The sequence below is a fragment of the Harpegnathos saltator genome, unplaced genomic scaffold (assembly GCF_003227715.2).
Source record: "Harpegnathos saltator strain DR-91 unplaced genomic scaffold, Hsal_v8.6 scaffold119, whole genome shotgun sequence".
Classification (NCBI taxonomy): Eukaryota; Metazoa; Arthropoda; class Insecta; order Hymenoptera; family Formicidae; genus Harpegnathos; species Harpegnathos saltator.
In genome coordinates this window covers 536,807-557,310 of record NW_020229894.1, presented here as the reverse complement: position 1 = coordinate 557,310, position 20,504 = coordinate 536,807, and the positions used below count along the sequence as shown (strand labels likewise).

Genomic DNA, 20,504 nt, shown 5'->3' with positions numbered 1-20,504 from the left:
AACGCCGGAAAAGTCGGATAAGCGCGCGAGCGAGCGCGATGCACAAACGCGGTTTCGAAAATCCGCCCGAGCTCGATCGATCTAGCGGCGCGTCTATGTTCCGTCTGTGTTCGCGGCTCTTAAATCGGGATTTTAATCGCACGGCAGGCGCGCGCGCGCGAGTGACACGTGTCAACCGGCTTTCCCGGTCTTTTTCGTCATTTCGCCCCGGCGATGAAATTCAGCCGATCAGCCGGGAAGCGACGCCCCGGCTTCGAGCGCCCGGCGAATGCGAGAATGGAGCGCGCGCGCGCGCGAGAGAGAGAGATTTAGCCGGGGAAATCTCGTAGACATCCTCCCGACGAGAAATACGACGACGCACGTGATACGTCAACGCGCCTCGCTCGGGAGAGACGCGAGTGTTTCGAAGCTGAAAAGAAAAGACATGACACGGCGCAGAAAAATCCCAACATTCGCCGCGGCGGAATTTCCTGCCTGAAAATCGGTACAGGTACAACACGAGTTCACGTCCTTAATTCACGCGCCGGACTCGACTAAATAACATAATAGAAATTCCCCGTCGCTTTATCCGTCGCGAGTAAACCTTTCCGAACGCGGAAGATTAATTCCGCCTAAGTTGGCGTGAAACTTTACTTCCGAGCTTTCATCCATCTAAATGTGCAATTCCGTCCGCTGCCGCGCGACGAGCCACGGTGATGAGGAACGAGGAGAGGCGAGAGGGAAACAGATAGGGTAAGAGACGAGAAAGGAAGGAAAAGAAAGAGAGAAAAGAGAGAGAGAGAGAGAGAGAGAGAGATGTGCGCACAGGATGGAAAATTCGAAGTTCGCCCCGTCTCGGTCCGCTATCGACGCGACGCGAAGCGCGCACTTTTGTTTCCCTTCGAATAAAGATAAAAGCGGGACACGAATGGAACGATATCCGTGATCGGAGCTTTCAACCGAAACGAAGTGCAAGACACGTTCGCGCTTTCCCTTCCTCTTGCCCCCTCACTCCGTCGCCAATATACGGGACTTCGGAAAAGGATCGTTGAAGTTCCATCTTCCGCCCATCTCTCCGCGCGCGCCCCTCGCCCCGTCGTGGCTTTTCTCTCGGTTATTTTAGGTCCCCTCCACTCGCCCTCCACCCTCTCTCTCTCTCTCTCTCTCTCTCTCTCTCTCTCTCTCTCTCTTCCTCCTGCCGTCTTTCTGTCTGTGCCTATTTCCGCTTCCTATTTTCAGTGCCTACACCGAGAGAGCCGTATCGGAACTGCGTAATTACGGCCGGCTCGCCTCCTCGACTTTCGCGGGAGAGATAAATTATTAGCCGGGCACCGGCGAATTGGCTCCTCGCGCGATTGTTCGCGTTCCATCCACCGCGGCGACGCGAAATTACCGGGCATTAAATAAAATCAGCTGCAAGCGCGCCTCGTGTATTTTTCCGCAGCTGCCTAAAAGGCGGAGCGCGTGGCCGGGCGGCGGCGGCGCGATTTCCCGGCGCGTTACGCGGGGAGGATTATCGTTGAACCGTGACAAATCGGCCCCGGCCGATTACGGTGTTTTGCAAAGCGCTCAATAATCTTTTCCCTCGCACTTTTGCGCGTTAAGCGCGGTAATACCGGTTATTTTCCGCGCAGGGCTTTAATTGTCATCCTGTGTGCTCCCTCGGCCGGATAATTCATAACCGGCACGAACGGTAATTTATTGCCGGAAACTCGTTAAGATCGCTACTTCGAAACCTGTTCTTCGGAGCGGCTCGATAATGCATCTCACACCCGCTCCGTCTAATCGATATCACGTTCCCCGCCCCGGCCAAGTCTCGCCTCGACATACTCCATTATTCGGGTCGATTACGCGCGCCCCGCAAAAACGCACCGGCGACACGCAGCGGTCACCGCAGGATTTACAAGTCGTCTCGATAATTCGTCGAAAATCGCGTCGCCGGCGCCGATTGCTGAGATTTCACACTCTCGCGGGGCTTCTCCGCGCGACACACAGCTAAAGAAACGCGAATAACGAGAAGATGAATGAACGTTCAGGCAATTAGCGAGCGTCCCAATTTGTCTCACGACTGCAAGCTTTTATTCGAAATTTTATATCATCGGTTGTAACAAATTTCGAGCGAAATTAAAAGCTGCAGCTAAAATATCAAGATACCTCTACGGATTGGGAAATACAACACAATTAAAACCCTAAATGTTTTAATTATCAATTAATTTATTCTCACGACAGAGTCACTCGCGTGGTCATCTCGGAAGCATGTTCCGCGAGTAAACATTTCCAATGGCATCGCGGCGCTTATTTGTTCGCGCGCCGGGACGTCGCGTGAACAAACGTCTCGGCCAAAAATTCTCCTTCATCCGGCCGAACCTCGTTAGAGTACTTTCTTCCTCGAATTTCCATTCACGTCGTGCTCCTCACAATTTTACGCTCCGCAAATTCGATGCGGGAACAAACTACCCTCTCTCGCTCGCGACTGGCGCGCGTAATAATAATTAATAAAATGTATCGCGTATGATCTCTCTCTCTCTCTCTCTCTCTCTCTCTCTCTCTCTCTTTCTCTCTCTCTCTCTCTCTCGCCCAGTCTCGCGGCCACATCTAAATGATGCAACCGCTCGGCAACAGCCGAGAGCTTGTTGCAACTCCCGCGGCTCGTCGTTCAAACGGCGACGACATGAAAAATGTTTTCTTCCGGTACTTTCCACTTTCTGGAAACAAAAATTCTTGTAATAGTCTTTTTATCCACTACCTTCGTGCTGATGGACGGTAACCGAGGGGGAAGGATGAATCGCGTAAGGAGCACCAGTCGCGTCTCTTTATCTCGCCGCCGTCGCGCAGGGTGGAGGAAGAGATAAGTCGGTCGACGAGACGAAGAGGGGGAGAGAGAGAGAGAGAGAGAGAGAGAGAGAGAGAGAGAGAGAGAGAGAGAGAGAGAGAGAGGGAGGGAGGGAGAGGGAGAAAGGGTGGCCGGCGCACGGATCGGTACGTGTCTAGCCTCGAGAGTACACACCGGGAGAGGGGTTGTCGCCGTCCCCTGCTCGGCGGCTGGCGAGGAAACGACCTTGGAATCAGCTGTACGATACGAGGATGAAATTTCCTACCGCCGGGCGAGACGCGTCGTCGTCGTTTCAGCGCGTAGAAGGAGAAGTAGGAGAGAACGCGAAGAATAACGCGGCGGATGGGAAGGAGGGGAGGGGGTGGAAGAGCGAGGGGGGAAGAGAGAGAGAGCCCCTCGTCGTCAAGGAGGTCGGGGGTGGCACGACAATGAGGTCAGTGAGACCCGACGCCGCGGGGGATCAGGGATCCCCTTCTTGGGACCCTCCTCCTCCTCCTCCTCTTCCTCCTCCTCCTCCTCCTCCTCCTCCTCCTCCTCTCTTCGGAGGATCCTTTTCGAGATCCTTGTTGGGATTCCTCGCGGCCTGGCCGTAAGTTACGACGACACTGCCTGGGGAAAATTCGCTTTTCGAATCGCGCCTCGCAGGAAAGGCGAGCGCAAAATTGCAGCCGACGGCCGGCCGCTTCTTCAATTTCGATTCGGTGAACAAAACCCATTAGAGACGGACGGATGGACGGACGGACGGAGGTTGCCCGCGCGAACGAAGCGGCTCCGATCCCTTCCACTTTGTTATCTCGGCCGGAACGTGAATCCGATGAAACTCGCGATCCGAGCGATCCCGCCCCGCGAACTAACGTCACGGTGTCACGCTCCGAACGAACGACACGAGAGCGAGGCGCACGCAAGAGAGATCCGTCTGAGAAAATTTCGCCGAGTCCATTCCGACGGGGTCAACAGCACACACACACACACACACACACACACACACACTTTGCGCGCCGCTTCCCCGCCGGGTTCTGCATAAAATTGCAGATGCTTCCACAGAGTGAAAGCGCGAGATGTCAGAGAACATCGCGCGTCACGTCGGAAACGGGAGAAAGAAATTTCGCTCGCAACGTTTTCTTCTTCTCATCGACACCTGTATCTCCACTCTGCGAGAGCATTTGCAATTTTATACGAGAAAATGAAAGAAAGAAAGAAAGAAAGAAAGAAAGAAAAGCAAAAAAAAACAGTGCAGAGACCACGCTGTGCATTGTGTCGGTGTTCGGCAGCCCTTAACGCGGACGACAGGAACGCAATATCTCGAGAAGCGACGGCGGCCATTTCCGCATTGGATTTCACATTGAAGATCAATAGTTAACGAGCTATTTGCTATAATTATTCAGCCGCTAACGTTATCGACATCCAAACATCGCATCTCGTTACCACCGCCCGTCGCAACTCCTCGCTGCTACGTCCGCTCGTTCATTCATTCGTTCAATCGCTATGATTTCCTTATATCCGAGCGCGTCCATTAGCAGCGCGGATAAATGCGCAACCGTGAAGGATAATGATACGGTGGAGAGCGAGCACAACGGTACGTAAATAATAACGGGTGCGTATCGATCAAAGGGGAGGTGTCTCGCGCGCGCGCGAGAGGGAGAAAATTGAGGAGATAAATATAGAATTAAATAAATATGCAGGCGTTCATCGACGACGCGGGCTGCGTGAAGAAGGAGGGCCGGCGGAGGCGGAAGAGGGAGGAATTAATCGAGAAGACGGGGGTGTGAACGAAAGTTCGGCGAGAGAAGACGCGCGGTCGCGGCGAAAAGGATGACAGCTGGGAGGCAATGATCGAAAGTGGCGTGACCCGGCAAATTACTGTCACTCGGGGTAATTTCAGCGTAATCGCCTCTTCCATTCCATTTACCGCGTCTAAAGCGAAATTTACCTTTCGAGCGTATCCGAGGCAAGAGCGAGTGAGCGAGCGCGCGCGCGAGCAAGAGAGAGAGAGAGAGAGAGAGAGAGAGAGAGAGAGAGAGAGAGAGAGAGAGAGAGAGAGAGAGAGAGAGAGAGAGAGAGAGAGAGAGAGAGAGAGAGAGGCCACCGTCGAAAATATAACGCTCGTCATGGCGAAATAATTCTCGCCGACGACGACGACGACGTCGCGTGATCCCGTCCACCTGTGTGTCGCAAACAACGACGACGACGACGACGACGGTGACGGAGGCAAAGCAACCAACACGTCGCGACGCTTCCCCCTTTTCTCTTGCAGCACGAATTAGAATTCGCACGACGTAGGAATCTCGCGAGATTAACGATGCAAACGGAACGCGGTGGGAATCCTCGGCGCGAGGATGAGCCGAGTCCTGCGGGTGGGCCGGAAATCCGGATCTCGAAATTCAGGAACCGGGGCGCGATTTCGCCCCCCCCCCCTCCACCCTCCATATCCGGAAAGTCGTCGCATACGCGTGGATAGAAGCGGTTGCATTCGTCGTCGTCGCGCGCGCGGTATTATAAGGCTAACTCGATTTCCGATTTCGTACGTCAGAATTGCGCACGCGGCTTTTCTTGTTGGTCAAAGTGTAACGAAAGTTATTCACACAGCGAGCTGTGAAAACTGTGAAAAGTCGCTTTAAAGAAGTCTCTCCTTAAATCACTTTTAAGAACCGAGTCGAGGTGATTTCGAATCACCTGGTTTTCAAATATCACACACTCAGGATCCAATCGCATGTCGCGCCACCAACTGTCGATGTCGAGTCGCAATCGCCGATCCTTCGAAGAAGCGAGATGCGCAACAACGCCTGCGCGCGATCGCACATCTCCGCTTCACGCGTTGCTCGGAATCATATATTTGTAATGGCACTTACGTTGGACACATTGTAGCTGCTGTATTGTTCTTTCGGGCTGCCGCTGCTGTTCTGCTCGCACTGCTTGTTCTTGAAGGCTCGGTAATTCTCGCGGAGCTGTTTGCCGTACTGAAACACAAAGCGGTCGTTGAGAGAGAGAGAGAGTTGGCCGCGTCGCGACGACTTACTGGCCGAGCCGCGGAACCCTTAGACGCGCCCTTAGATGCGCCCGAGGGCGCATCGCAACGCCGACGCCGGCATGAGACGCGTACCGGCGATTTGCATAATTTTACACGCGGACGAGCCGTTCGCGATGTTCGGCCGATCGATACGAAGCTCGTCCGGATCGATCCACTTCGCTGCTGCGCGAGTCTGTCTCTCTCTTTCTTTCTTTCTCTGGCGATTGAGCCTCCTCTCTTACCTAATTTTCCCGCAACGTGAGCGGGAATCAGTGATAGGAATTTGGTGAAACGGGCTTGCCAGAGAACTTCCCCCACCACGCACACACACTGCCAGCTCGGTCCGTCCGTGTGAGCCACGCGCTCGGCACTGTCACGTGGCTAGGCCGAGCCGGCTTATATATGTGTGCGTGATGGTGGGGGAAATTCTCTGGCGAGCCCGTCACCAATTCGCATGATTGTCCGGGAATATGGGAGGTAGGGATGCCGATTTTAAGTCGATTTAATCGAAGATCGATTAATCGGTGCCTAAAAGATCGATTTCAAAATCGATTTTCTGGAACTGAATCGACTCAAGGATCGATCTGTAAATTCTGAAAATCGCCAACAGGATCTTTTCAGTTTTTACTAGCAATAGCTTGTTTTTACTTCTTTTAGTTGTAACATTTAAACTCATTCAATGGTTGCACAATGCACATTGTGTTGCCTGTAGACCGATGTGTCATGGGTGAGAATTTTCAGCGGAACGAAACGCGCGAACCAATCACAGCCACTCCATGTAAAAGTATACATATGTATATGCATATAATAGTAAACGTGATTTCTTATTTAATAACGTTGAAAAACCCTCGATTGACGTTTAATCTAACTAATTAAATCCTTAGCACAAAGGTTTAAAGATCTTTTTCTATTTTGTTCTAACCACCCACACAAACACACACACACACACACACACACACACACACACAGAACACAACCAAAAGAATACCATATGTTTAATTTCTTTAATTCATATTAAAATTTAATTTCTTTAATTCATATTAAACTTAAATATATGAATTACGCGAGGTCTACTTTAGAGTGTAGAAATTTGACAGATAATACTTCAACGAGTGGTTCACTCTACATGCATACCGATTCAAATCGATTTTTTGAAATCGATTCTTTATAAACCGGCCCTTTAAAGATCGATTTTTTTCTCCGTGATTCGAATCGATCTTTAAATCGATCTGTTTGAGAAAAAATCGTCATTCCTAATGGTAGGCAGCGCTAATTACCGGGGTATTAATTACAGTTCTCAACAATTTTCAAAAAGGCGCACAATTTTTAGTCTACCGTTTCTCTATTAATATTAACCTTTAGAGGACCGGGGTGGCTCCTATAGGAGTCACTAACAAACTCGAAAACTCTACGCGACATGATGGTTACATACCTATGTATAAATTCTCCGCGAAAAAAATTGCAAATTTTGAGGAAAAAATAGCGGTTCTTTAAAGATTAATTAGCGTCTACCGGCCTATAACGTACAGACAAAGCCCCAGCCAAAAGCGTTAAACGCGTCAACACATGCGAGGAGTGTGTGTTTACTTCTCTAGGGGCCTTCAAAAATATTTCCCAAACTTCACCGGAACTCTCATCCAGTCCAGTAGCGTTGACCTTGTATGTAATAAATCGCGCGTATTTATACAAACATTTCACACGGACCTGCCGAACCTCCTTGCGCTGTATTAATCATGAACTTGTTCGCGGTGCCGTCACGCATCAGCCACCTTGAAAATTAAGAGTCAACTTCGCCATCGCGTTTTGTTCCAGAAGACGTTTCCTCAGCTCCTACAATACTCATCTACGTCTCTTTGGTGTGTGCGGCTCTCGCTAAAGCCAGTCTCCCTTCTCTCCGAGCGACCCTTCCACTTTTACTCCCAGTAGTGCTTTCTTTGATCAGTGGCCTCCCAACCTCTGAGGGACGAGTGCCCTGGGCTTTCGTTCTGTTCTGAATTATTTTAGTCGGAAGGATTATATCTCAAAGTTTTGTTTGCTACATATTCTCCCTCGTGTACTTTTATCCCTTCTCATCTCCGCTCCGATTCTACATTATCCTTCAACTTGAGAGATTTTGATTTGGCCACTTGTTAGTTTCTATTGCCTAAAACGAGATCGCAAGCGGAAGACCTGTCCTTCACGAGGACAACGTCGGAATAATTCAAAGTATTTTGCACACGAGGCAAAATATTTGACTGGACGAAACAATTATCCGGTGAAATATGAACGGTACAGAATACTTTCCCGGTTGTGGAGCGATCAGGATTCAGTTCTAAGTTGTCAAGATTTCTCCTTGACCTACACAGAATTCTCGTGTCTTCGATCTCCGAAGCGCTTATATTCCAGCAGAAAATTTCTTCGATCAAACGTTTTTCTCGAAGCTGCTCTTTTATCGCTTTAATATACGAATAATATTAACAACTTGAATGTTACCGTTTCCCTGTACTTTTCACGATAAGTACGCTAAACCGGCGTATGACGTGGGAAATAGAAAAAAATCCAATTCGGAACACAACTACTGCGACTAACACGCGCGATTCGTCCTTCGGCGAGTCAACACAACAATGTTGGCGGTTCGACGCACCTCGCCATTAACCTCGACACCGGTTACGCATCGCGTGGCCCGCTTTTATCCTTGGCGCAACAGGATTAACGATATTCAGTTTTCGGCCCGGGCGAACTGTAATCCCGTTTCTTACGAGCGGCCGGCAAACACGGGGGAAATATTCGATCGGAACGCCGATTCCTTTGGAAATATTTACGCTCGACCGGGCGACGATAAAATTTCGCGGCTGGGTCAAAGGTAATCCGTGCGAGCTCTCTTAAGCTCCTTATATCGCTGACGCGAAGCGGCACAGTCATCTCGGGCGAGGTTGAGTCAAGTACAAAGCTTACACTTCCTTCTTCAACTTGGAGCCCTTACAAATCGCCCGAAATTCCTACTCATTTTTAATTAATTGAGGCGAAAGAGCAGCGAGGCAACCCGAGAAATTACCGACAACATACTACACTGATGGAAAAATATAAGTTGAATTAACTATAATCTCACTATATTTTACAGTTCATTTTGGCGTCAACCATATTTTTATAGTTGGTGGAACCCGCGAAATATAGTAGAATAAATACAAATATACAGTCAATGATTGTCTGAAATAATTGTTTAGTTACTTTTACCACATATATGGTAATTTCTCATTCACAAGTATAATGAGATTTAATATTCACATAGTTACATCTGTCATCATTTAGCAAATATTCTGGTAATATTGACTATATAAAAGAGTTACTTTACCTACCACCACTTTATATTTGTATCCATACAATAATTTTAGTTTAACTTACTATAATTCTTAGTAAAAATATTATATATAGTTGGTTATATTATACGATATGCCTATATCGTAATTATTACCGATAATACTTACTATAAATATGATATTTCGGACTATAATTTAGTTACTATATCATTATAGTTCCAAATAGCGTATACTTTTCTCTCAGTGTACAAATGGATAAAGCGACGATTAAAATCCCCGCGATCACGGCGCGTTCGTTGTCGAGCAAGAGTCTCCTGGCTAAATTTCCATCCTAAATTGCGAAGAAAGAGAACCGTCGGCCCGAATCGAAATTAACTTTGCAAATTCCGTCAAATTTGGAGGACCGACGATTTTTCGGATTACAACGCTGTACAGATTCTCGCTTACATTCGATGCTGTAAACGTCTCTGTTTATAGGTGCTGTCTTTTCTTTTCCACACTAAGGATCGAAGAAGAACCTAAAGCTCTAAAGCTAAGAGCCCTAAAGCTAAGAGCCTCTAAAATGGAGAGTCTTTTTTAGAGACTCGTGCTGTTGACACGATGTTGAGAAAATTAATATTCAGAATTATTCATTATGTGATTCTCTCTTTCTCTCAGTGTCCTGCCAGCATTTAATTCTTATTCCCATTACGTCCGCTACCAGCATCACAGATGCATGACGCAGCGGTCTCTCGCGAGAGGCCAAGCGTCACACACATGTGCGCGGCAGCGATCATTTCTCTCGCCACGTCCACATAAACAAGCAAAGTGTTTCATGGAGAGAAAAGAAAACGCGAGGTAGCGTGACGAGCGAGCGCGTTAATTTCAATAAACAACTTACTCAATTCCACATCGAAAAATACGCGCAGGATTGTCCTAAATTAAACGAGCAACCGCTTTTGCAAGCTCAAAGCTCAAACAGCGGCTCAAAATACAGAGCATTACACTGAAAATCTGCGGTCCCTCAAGCTGAATGAAATTCGCGGGATGGAAAAATCGGAATACAAAAGCGACGATGAGAAGCAGAACGTTGCAGGCGTTAGTCGCGGGTGAAAAGTCCTTTTACGGCGTGCGATGCACAAAATAATTTCAAGTACATAAAATACAGATTGCACATCAAACAGATTCAAGTACTCGTGTGAATATATTTTCACGAACTTAACCCAAGACCAGAACCTCGTGCCGGGGTTCTGCCTTCCTCGAAGACGCCCACGGATCTCGGACCGATCGAGAGAATTTTCACGCGAAACTTCGGAAAAGTCGCGGAGAGGCGAGACTTGCCGCGGCGCTTGCGGCAAGCGTGTGTCGGCCATGGGACAAATGTGGACGCGGAGGGACAGGAGACGAGAGGAAGAGTATGAGTAAGTAGAGGAGACGAGCGCATTACGTGGACGGGCGTGCATAACCGTGGCGGGTCCAGTCGTATCGACCCAGAAGACCCAGAATCGGACGCATCTACGCTCGACCGACTGCTCGCACGCACACGCGCGCCCCCCCCTCGTATCACGCAAGCGCGTCGCCGTGTATGACGTGCGGCGCACGTGCACCCACAAGCGAGAGCGTTAACGTTAACGTGCGGGCTGTAACCAGGGTTACCAAATCCAAAAGTAAAAATTACCGGACATTTCTTCCTTGGTAACAAACCCAAAGCGGACTAAACCGGACACGGAAATGATAATCATAACGTTACATTAAACACAAAATATGACAAGAATTTATTTACAATATTAATTTCCAAACAACAATTTTATCAACAAGATTTGATTGAATAGAATAATAACCTATTACTTTTTTAATATATATGGATATATATATGGATCGGCAGATCATCTACTAGATGGCTTTTCGTGGGTGGCTCGCGATCGTTTGTAGACGCTTGAAACGGAGAAACGTTGGTAAAATCTGAACTCTCATTCCATTGAGATTGGATATAATTTAAAAGCCGGACATATGAGACGTCCGGTTTGACTCATTAACCGGGCACTGGACAAGACTTCTGAAAAACCTGACAGTCCCCGGGTCAGTGATGGGCAAATATCGATCGATGAAACAAGAACATCGGTTCTTATTTTTCTTGAAAAATCGATTATCAGACCGATATTTTTGCGGCCGATTATTCCCTAGATCGATTATCTTTTCTCGTCGATTATATTACTAGATTTTTTATCGGCGTCCGTTTCGCACGTGCGAAACGTAACATGTTTGATTCCGATCGTCTCATTTTCAGTTACGGTCACAGCTGTACACGCGCGTAGGTCGCGTTCCCATTAAAATGGTGTCAAAATTTCGACGGGGTTTCCCATGAAAGCGAGTTTGCGGGTCAAGTACCTTGACTTCTCCGGGGTGCGCCCGGCAGCCGCTCGCCGCTCTCGCTTTCCTCGCTATCTCGGCACTAATAAAGTGATTTCTATCTGAAAATGGTCTCTCATTCTGTACCGATAGAAATTTTTGCGCGTAACGACACGTAATTACTTCGCCGGGAGATGTGACATGTAAAAATCATGCCTCGTACCGCTTTCGCGGCTGCCGCTCTCGGCCACCGGCTAACTCCGCGAAAGGATCGAGAGAGCGCGCGTTCTCTCATATCCTCAACAGTCGCTCGCTCCTTTTCTATTGAACGCGAAAAAAGCTTAGGAGCCCGGCCGGATTCGTCATCGCTTCCGCGTCTCGCAGGAGCGCAGCGTGATCGAGGTGGATGCCGAAGATGAAGGGCGTCGGTGGCGACTAATTGAAGGCGGCTCCGGAGTATTGCCGGTGCGTTTGGAGATAATTACGTAATTCAATTATTCGCGAACGTAGACGGGAAACGCGCGCCAACGACGAGCAACGAGCTGGCAGAGTGAAAGAGAGAGGGGGAGAGAGAGAGAGAGAGCGAGCGACGAATGTATGCTAACATTAATCAACGACGGTAACGGAGAACGATAACGAGGCACGCGGACTCAAAGTAAACGCAGGATAATGTTCCGCATCGGGGGAACCCCTCGATATCGCCGCAAAATCGGCCGAGAGCGGACGGCGGAGCAGCAGCCATCGATTATCGCCGGCAGAAGCCGTCTTGCGCGAGACGCATACAACACATTTCCGCTGTAATTGAATGATCGTGCAAGTTCGCGCACGCGCGCTCGCGACCCTTTTTTCTTGCCGCTCTCGGCTAATTATAATTCCCGTATCGTCGTTTCCTTCGCGAACAGCGCGCAAACCCGAGCGAGGATACGGCGAGCGCGGTGAAATCCTCCTCGCTATCTCCCCCCCCCACCCCTCCCCTCCGTCTCTCTTTTTCTCACTTTTCCTCTGTCACACGAACGCGCGATCCGTCTAACCGAAGAGTAGAAAGCGACCCGCCAGCATTCGCCGGCTCCATCCGTCCGCGGCGCTCTCTTATCGCTTTACGATCTATTCACTTTCTCATTATCGTTATCGCTTTATGATGACGACGACGACGACGACGACAACTTGGCGGCTGAGCCGGCGAGTTAATATCGAACGACAATATTTTATTAACGTCTGCGACGAGAGCGTCACCGCCGCCACTATCGCCGCGACCGCGATATCTTCGTCCAGAATAGAACCCCGGGGAAAACCTCTCTCTGTTCTCTCTCTCTCTCTCTCTCTCTCTCTCTCCCTCTCTTTTTTTTTTCATTCGCACCGATGGCACGCGGCGCGTTATTATCTTTACGCATTAATGGACCCGCGAAGCTCTCCCTCTGCCCCCTTGTCCCTAACTCTCTCCGCGCCGCACCCTTCTCGCCGAAAGCGAGCGGCTGAATTAATTGCGGGTGTGATAAATTCCGTGAATATTTCTTTTCAATTAATCTTCGTATAAAGGAGTTATCACGCGAGCGAGCGCGCGCGCTATCTTTTGTCGGAGAACTCAGCTCGGCCCCATCGGCTACCATCACTTGGCGGGTTAACGAAGAGAAGGAGGGAGGAGGGGGGGAAGACCCGACGACTCCGCACTTAGACTTCATAGATTTCCAGTGAGGTGAATCGAAGTCCGCGAAGATTGAAATACGACCGGGAGGGGTGGGTGAGAGCGAAGGAGTCGAAGCGGGCGCGCTTCGGCGGAGTGGTGGCACGGAAACAAAGGGTGGGCGAAGGGGACGGAGGAGTGTCAATGTCTTGCCGATCAAAGCGAGTCCTGCAGGTTTCTCCGAGCCTACCCGCTCATTTTTCTTCTCCCTCTTGCGCTCGCTCTTTCTCTCTCCTCTTTTCCACGTCGCGCCCTCGCCCTTCCGCGCCCTCCCGCCAACTCTACCTCCTCCTCCTCCTCCTCCTCCTCCTCCTCGTTCGCCGCATCTCATCAGACTCGTAGACTCTTTCTCGGATGAAAGAGTTACAAAGGCTTTCCTGAGACACTCGTAAGTACTACCTAGCGCGGTTACCGAGACCAAGACGTCTTTCCTCCCGTCCTTTTCCCTTCGGATAAAAGGCGGAGTCGGACCGAGCGGACAGGCAAGTGCGACGCAAGGGGAAGATTCTTCTCTCGCGGGCGAGCAAAAGAGAGAGAGAGAGAGAGAGAGAGAGAGAGAGAGAGAGAGAGAGAGGAGAGAGAGAGAGAGAGAGAGAGAGAGAGAGGGGGAGAGGGTCAGGAAGAGTCGAGGAAGGGGAAGAGCAGCATGGTGCGCATAGTAGATCCAGAGCGAAGGTAGACGGACTGACGGCAGACAAGACATGGACGGCCGACGGAGCCGATAAACACTAGGCAAGCCTGCCCGCCGGTCACGGCGGTGGTGTGCAGACGCAGCGCGCTCAGGACGACCCTCGAGGATGCACCGGCGGCTAGCTGGGCAGAGGAGCAAGTGGAAGGTAGGGCGGGGAAGGGAAGAGAAGGCGGCTCTGGATTGCGATTCCCTAGCGCAAGGGTCCCCAAATTACATCCCGCGGCAGGGCTGGGGTTGTTATCCGGCCCGGTGAGTCTTATTCGAAATGAAGTTATAATGATGATGATGGTGATAATGATGATGATGATGACCATGATGATGATGATGATGATGATGATGATGATGACGATGATGATGATGATGATGATGATGATGATGATGATGATGATGATGATGATAGCGAAAGCAACATTGCGCAGGAATAGAAATGAGAGAGGCTACACGAGAGAGGAGGACACGTGGAGTGGAAACGTCAAAATTGTCCGAAGACGCGCGTCGAGTACGCGCCGTGTTTAGAGACGGGAAGAAGAATTCGACGGGAACAGCGCGGTTATCGACCGGTTAGATTATTATCGCCGTCACGCCGTCACTGGAATGTCATTTGGAATCCATTTAAAACTGTAAACGCGTTTTAATCGCATTTCATTTCAATGAGAGAGAGAGAGACAGAGAGAGAGAGAGAGAGAAAAAGTATCTCCCTTATCGCGGCACTTCGTTTCAATTTCGTCTCGATTGGGCGCGATTGCACTCGCGATATCTCGTTTCCATTCTACCACCGGCTGACGCGTCGGCTTGGCGCGCGCGCCAGCGAGAATATCCGCGCTTTTTCCCCCGCTTGTCATTAATTCCGCACTCGCGTCCGGCGGGCGCGACTGGCGAAACCTCCGCGACGGACGAGGGTGACGCGCTGTGATCTCTCGCGCTGGGCTCCACTTTGGGGACCAGCCGGTCTGGAGAGGCGGTCTGAGCGCCACTCCAGCTTGAGGAAGAATAGGCCCCTAAAGAGTAGCGTAATAGGGAGTAGGCGGCGGACGGTCGTGGTCTGGAGTCTCTCGCTCTCTCTCTCTCTCTCTCTCTCTCTCTCTCTCTCTCTCTCTCGCTCTCTCTCTCTCGCTCTTTTTCCCGAGCGGAGCTGCTGGTCGCCGCGTGTTGCCAACGGAAACCGTTACCAGCCACGAGTTACTCTTCTCTATCGGCGGACGCCACGCTCGAGACGAGCGAGAGAAAGAGAGGACAAAGGCCGTCTGCGCTCGAGAATAAACCGATATTATCGACGACGATGGGAAAGGAGAGCCTCGTGTCTCACGAGCCCGATCCTCGTTAAAAAAGGAGCGAGTGAGAGAGAGAATGAGAAGGGGGCGAGGGAGGGAGAGAGAGAGAGAGAGGGGGGGGGCGGAGGGGGAGAAAAAGAAAATCATACGGTGTCAGTGGCGCGACTGTTCTTTAAGGAAGGAAAAGGAGAGAGGAGGAGGAAAAAGAGGCAAGGAGGACGAAACGCGCGCCACGCGCGAAACGCGCCGAGACTGTGTGCGCGTTTTATACGCACGTCGACGTAGCGGCGAAGTGTGTTGTTCCTCTCCCTCTCTCTCTCTCTCTCTCTCTCTCTCTCTCTCTCTCTCTCTCTCTCTCTCTCTCTCTCTCTTCGTGCGGGCCCGCTCGACACGAACCGCGCGCGAGTCACGCAACTTCTTTGAACTTCACGAGAAGTTTCGACATTCGAGTCGACGGGCGGCGCGCGCGCGCGCGAGAAAGAGAGAGAGAGAGAGAGAGAGAGAGAGAGAGAGAGAGAAAGAGAGGGGGATGGCGAGAGGCAGAGAAAGAAAATAAGGCTCATTATACCCGGGCATCGAGGAGCTAATGATACCCGGGCCCCCCGTCCGGGATAGAGGGATGGTCACGTCATGAAGCGAGTCGGGGCCGAATGAGGGAAGACGCGCGCGCGCGGGGCCGGCTGGGAACGAACATCCTGGCGATACTTTGTAAACTCCATTATCCTCGCCGTGAATTCAAGTGCTTCTCTCTTCTTCCCCTCACTTTGATACTAATTCGGACTCCGTTCTCGTAATTTAAAACGATTATTTGCCGGAGGCATTAAGCACCACCGCCATTACCGGCGCCGTCAATCAGCCTCCTAATTTACTTCGTATCGTCGTTTGACAGTCTCGCTGTGGCTCAGTCTTGGGATTCACGCGCTCGCGTCGGTTTCGCGGGGCTCGGTCGGACGGTGCCGATATGGTCCTCGCATTCCGCGGGACGTGGCAGAAATTAGTCAGGCGAATGTCCCAATCAGCGACGATACAGTCGGTCGATACGGTTACGTCCGTGCCAGACGCGCGTCCTTGCTCTAAATTTCGCGCAATGTCGGTTGCAACAAGTTTCGGGCAAAATCGAAAGCCATATCAATGCTGGAACTTCATTATCATAACACTGCCGACGCGACGCGACAGCTCGGCCAGTAGTAAGCCGCCGACGTGGAAGTTGATGGTCGATACCAGATGTCTATCTGTTAAATCTGCGAAAGTTATCTTCAACTTCATCCGATCCAAACTATCGGTAAAAAGCGAAAGCAAAATGTCGTGTGTTTGATGAAGCGATTCCCGGGGAAAAGATGTTCTGAAAATCGAAATCCTTCGGCAGACCTCGAGTATTCAGATTTCTCCAACAAAATTAATTCCACGTGTACTCTCGGCGCGTGAATTGTCAATTTATTAATTCACTTCCCGCGGTGAAGTCACGTGGTCACGTGGGACGTTCGCCGTACCACGAGATTCGACTTGCGCTGCGTATCTCCACCCCCACACCGCGCTTTACCGAGACGCGTTTCTTCATCAAGCCGCGAGTCGATCTAACGATTCCTTTGTACGAAACGAGCTGCTCAGCGCGCTGCTCGCGCGAACGTCGCGCGTGTGATTCCAATTAATATCGCAAAGAGCAGCGCGTTGCTCGAAGCAGCTGCATGAGAACGAAAGAGAGACGCAGACAGAGCGTGGATCTCGTACGCGCCGCGACGGTCGCTGCTGATCGGGCAAATCGCGATGCGCCGTAGTGGATCCACGTGGTGCGCGCCGACGAGGATGAGAAAGAGCTGTTATCGTCGCTTACCTTAGCGAGCCTCATGGCTGTGAGCCAGCACGCGCGCGATTTCTCGCTGTCGAAAGCGATGACCTTGAGCCCGGGCTCCCCAGCCTCCGTGTCTTCGGCCTCGGCGTTGCTGTTCGGCCTCAGGCAGGCGCCCCACACGAAGGGAGCGCCGAAACACCGCTTCGCGTTCGGAATCCTGTAGACGTTGTAGTCCGTCAAGTGTACGAGCGGGATTAGCTGCTCGTTGTCCTGCAACAAGAAGCGACCACCGGCCGGCTCGATGAGAAATATTCGCGACCGACCGAAGCGACGCGGGGACTAACGTCGTCGGGCAATCGGATTACTCGACTTCAGCTGGCGAAGTGGAGTAATCCTCGCTCGCTCGTGAGCGCTCGCTCTACCTCCTTCTGTCTGTGTGTCTGTCTCTCTCTCTCTCTCTCTCTCTCTCTCTCTCTCTCTCTCTCTCTCTCTCTCTCTCTCTCTCTCTCTCTCTCGCTCGCTCGCTCGCTCGCTCGCTCTCTTGCAATTTCACCGTACTCATTTTCGCCGTCCTCCTCTAACCTCGCGCATTTCGCCATTATTGCATTTGGCTCGCTCTAATTTCAAGTGTACCTTCAGCCTAGCTTTCTTCCCAACAGTCTCTTATCTGCGAACCGACTCTCTTCTCGTCCCTTCTCTCTTTGCATCCAAGCTGGATTACACTTGCTTATTCGTGAACCGCTCTATTCGCCGTCTCTGTCGTCTTTATATTTAGTTGCTCTCTTCGAAAGAGTGTCTCAGCCCAAGTTGAATAAGGTCTACTCTCTACTAAAGCGAGAGGGAGAGAGAGAGAGAGAGAGAGAGGGAGAGAGAGAGAGAGATAAATATATAGATAAGTACGTGTATATTATCACTCTGAGACTAACCCTCTGAGAGCGCTATAAAAAAGTTACACGCTACAGAGCACAGCACTCAACAATCGAACAAGAGGCAAGAACTTGATTGAAAAAAAGAGAGACGCAAAATGGGAGACTTGTGAGTTCGCGCCCACTGCACATTACCTCCCCCCCCCGCACTGCCGGCGTGGCGGGGCAAGCCGACGGTTGGCTGCACCACGCGCGTATCGGCGCGATCATTGTTGACGCTCTGAGCGGCTAATGAGAGCGGTTTTGCGACAATAAACAATCCACTCGGCTGCGCGACGACTGTAACGACCGTCGTCGTGATAATCGCCGGTGGTTAATGAGTACACGCGACGGCGCCGCTGGTCGCAGCCGAGGTCGCGCGAAGGCGACCATCAGCTAGGGGTTGGGGGGTTGGCTGCATCATCCCCCGGCGGAACGCTCTCGAGCGAAGCGGCTAGCTTCGCGCGCAAAAACTGCCGCGAGATATTTTTCCAGCGGTCCTCTCCCCGTCGACTTTCCTCTCGCTGTTCCTCCTCCCCTCCTCACCCGCCCCTCTCTTCCTCTTTCTATCTTCAGGCCGAGCGGCGCGGCGCGGCGCGGCCTCGTCGCCGGATTCAGCCGGGAAACTTTCTTTCGCAACGTCGCGGGAATCGCAGAAGCAATTTATTATACGTCGGGACGATTTTTACGGCGCATGCGCGCGCGCACGCGGAGCGCGACGGCGACGACGGCTCTTATCGCGGGCTCGCCATTATTTGCCCGCAGCGGGAAAGTTGCATTTGTCGAGTGATTTCCGGCAGTAAATATTCATAGACGTTGCCGCGCGGTTGTGTTCCTCTCAACAAGCGAGGAAACGTCGCCTCGAGGTCGAGTCCGCGACCGCGGCCGGAATAGCGCGGCGTGCGGCGAGTCCCTCTTCCGTTCCCGCGACGTCGCACAGTGAGTCGCCAGATGACATTTTTCGGTTGAAAATCCTCCAGAGATCTGAATCTACAAGCGATCATCGACACCGGTGGATGAGGTCGATCCTGAATAAATTCCAAAGAGATCCGTCTAGCCGAAATTTGGAAACAATTATTGTAATATATTGGTTCAGGGTTCCTGAATGGATTTAGGGTCTGTCTGAAAAGTTTATCGTTTGAAGTACAGTGTCTTACGGGTTCGACCTCAATGGGTTCGAGCCTATGGATACTAATTGCGAGAGCCCGGAACTCTTTTATAATCACCTTTTAGAAAACTCAGAATTTCAAAGCTCATCATTTCAGCCCACATTAACGAAAGAATTAAGCCATATAGACCGAGTAAGTAAAAACATGGAGAAAACATTGAACAAAACACCCAACCCTAACCTGATGGTCCATGAGCCCAAAGCTCACAAGCCATCAAAATCGATAAATCTCGAGGTGTCTGTTGATTGGTTTCATGGTTCCAATCCGCTGAATACGCTATTACATCGAAATAAGTGTCGAATAATGAGTATTGCACAAGTTCCTCGCGTTTAACGATAATTTCCCCTCTTTCGGGGCTGAGAAAAGTGATCGGAGAAAAAATTCTTTTTTTAATTTCGGCAAGACAGATCTCTTCGGAATTTATTCAGGATCAACCTCTTCCATTGGTGTCGACGATCGGTGGGAAATTCAGGTCTCTAGAGAATTTTCAACCGAAGAATGTCATCTGGTCCCACTGCGCGTCGTGCCGGCCAGTTGTCAGCTGACAATTTCACGTGGAATTCCGCGCGTGTCGCGCAGGACCAAGACGCGCGCCATTCTTTCCCGGAAGGAGATGCGCGATATTTCGTGAACCGCCTTTGCCTCTGAAATCGCGCCGACCGCGATCTCCGTTCGATGCTGCGTCGCGACCGCGGCTTTCGGTCACGCGCGTAATTTTGCAATTATAATTGCAGTTGCAAGATTGTAATCGCGAAATTACGCGCGACTTTTGGCGCGTGCGATTACGGATTACGTCCGAGTCGGCGACCGACCGTCGTGTGCGAGTAAAACTTCAACGCTGCTCTCTCGGCGCTTCGAAGTAACGTCACGCGTTTCTTTTCGCCGCCGCGACGTCGCTCATCAGACCGAATTATCATCAGCACCGAGGGGAGAGCAAGAAGAGCAGGGGGGGGGAAGACATACGTGCGCCTCGGCGTCTGTAAACAATCTCACGCGCAATTGGCGTCGCGCGATGGCTTTTGTACACACACATTCAAACACAGGACGCAACTCACCACGCTGCACCGCGAGCGCATCGTCACACGACGACAACGTAGCTACTACTCTCTGACCTTTATCCGCACTTATCGGCGCCCGCGCGATAAGCGCTCAACCGTGAAAGCCTCGGCTCGAAAATCGCGCCGCCATCGTGTAAAGTCTTCTTAAATACGATCGCTATATCGCGTATCCACACGCGGGATCGTCGCTGAAATCACCGTCGAAATGTCCCCTCGATATTTTAATATCGGCCGACTGAGACCGCCCCCCCCCTCTCCCTCCTATCGCTCGTTCCTCGTTGTATCTTATCTGTACAGCCAAGTGCACGACAGCGGGAGGGCGGAGACGGAAAAGTCGCCTCGGTAGAATGAGACGCGCAATTAGCGCGATTAGCCGCCGATGACGCGCCTCTTTTGACGCGTTAGCGTACCCTAAGCGTGTCGCCGCGGCTTTCTAAGTGCGAAAATAGCACGCCCGCGCGCTGCTCGAGTCACGCCGAGGCGACGACGACGACGAC

General features: G+C 51.1%; 1 protein-coding gene across 7 annotated transcripts in view; it reads right to left on the bottom strand.

Moving 5' to 3' along the window:
- LOC105181492 (growth factor receptor-bound protein 14) overlaps positions 1-20,504 on the bottom strand; it is a 348,327-nt gene that overhangs the window by 53,487 nt on the left and 274,336 nt on the right. For all 7 annotated transcript variants that reach the window (XM_025304178.1, XM_025304174.1, XM_011138293.3 and 4 more), the window contains 2 exons: positions 16,918-17,145; positions 5,662-5,769 (listed from right to left, as the gene is read on the bottom strand). In XM_025304178.1, coding sequence (XP_025159963.1) covers positions 5,662-5,769; positions 16,918-17,145 — 336 coding nt within the window. The remainder of the gene's footprint in view (positions 1-5,661; positions 5,770-16,917; positions 17,146-20,504) is intronic.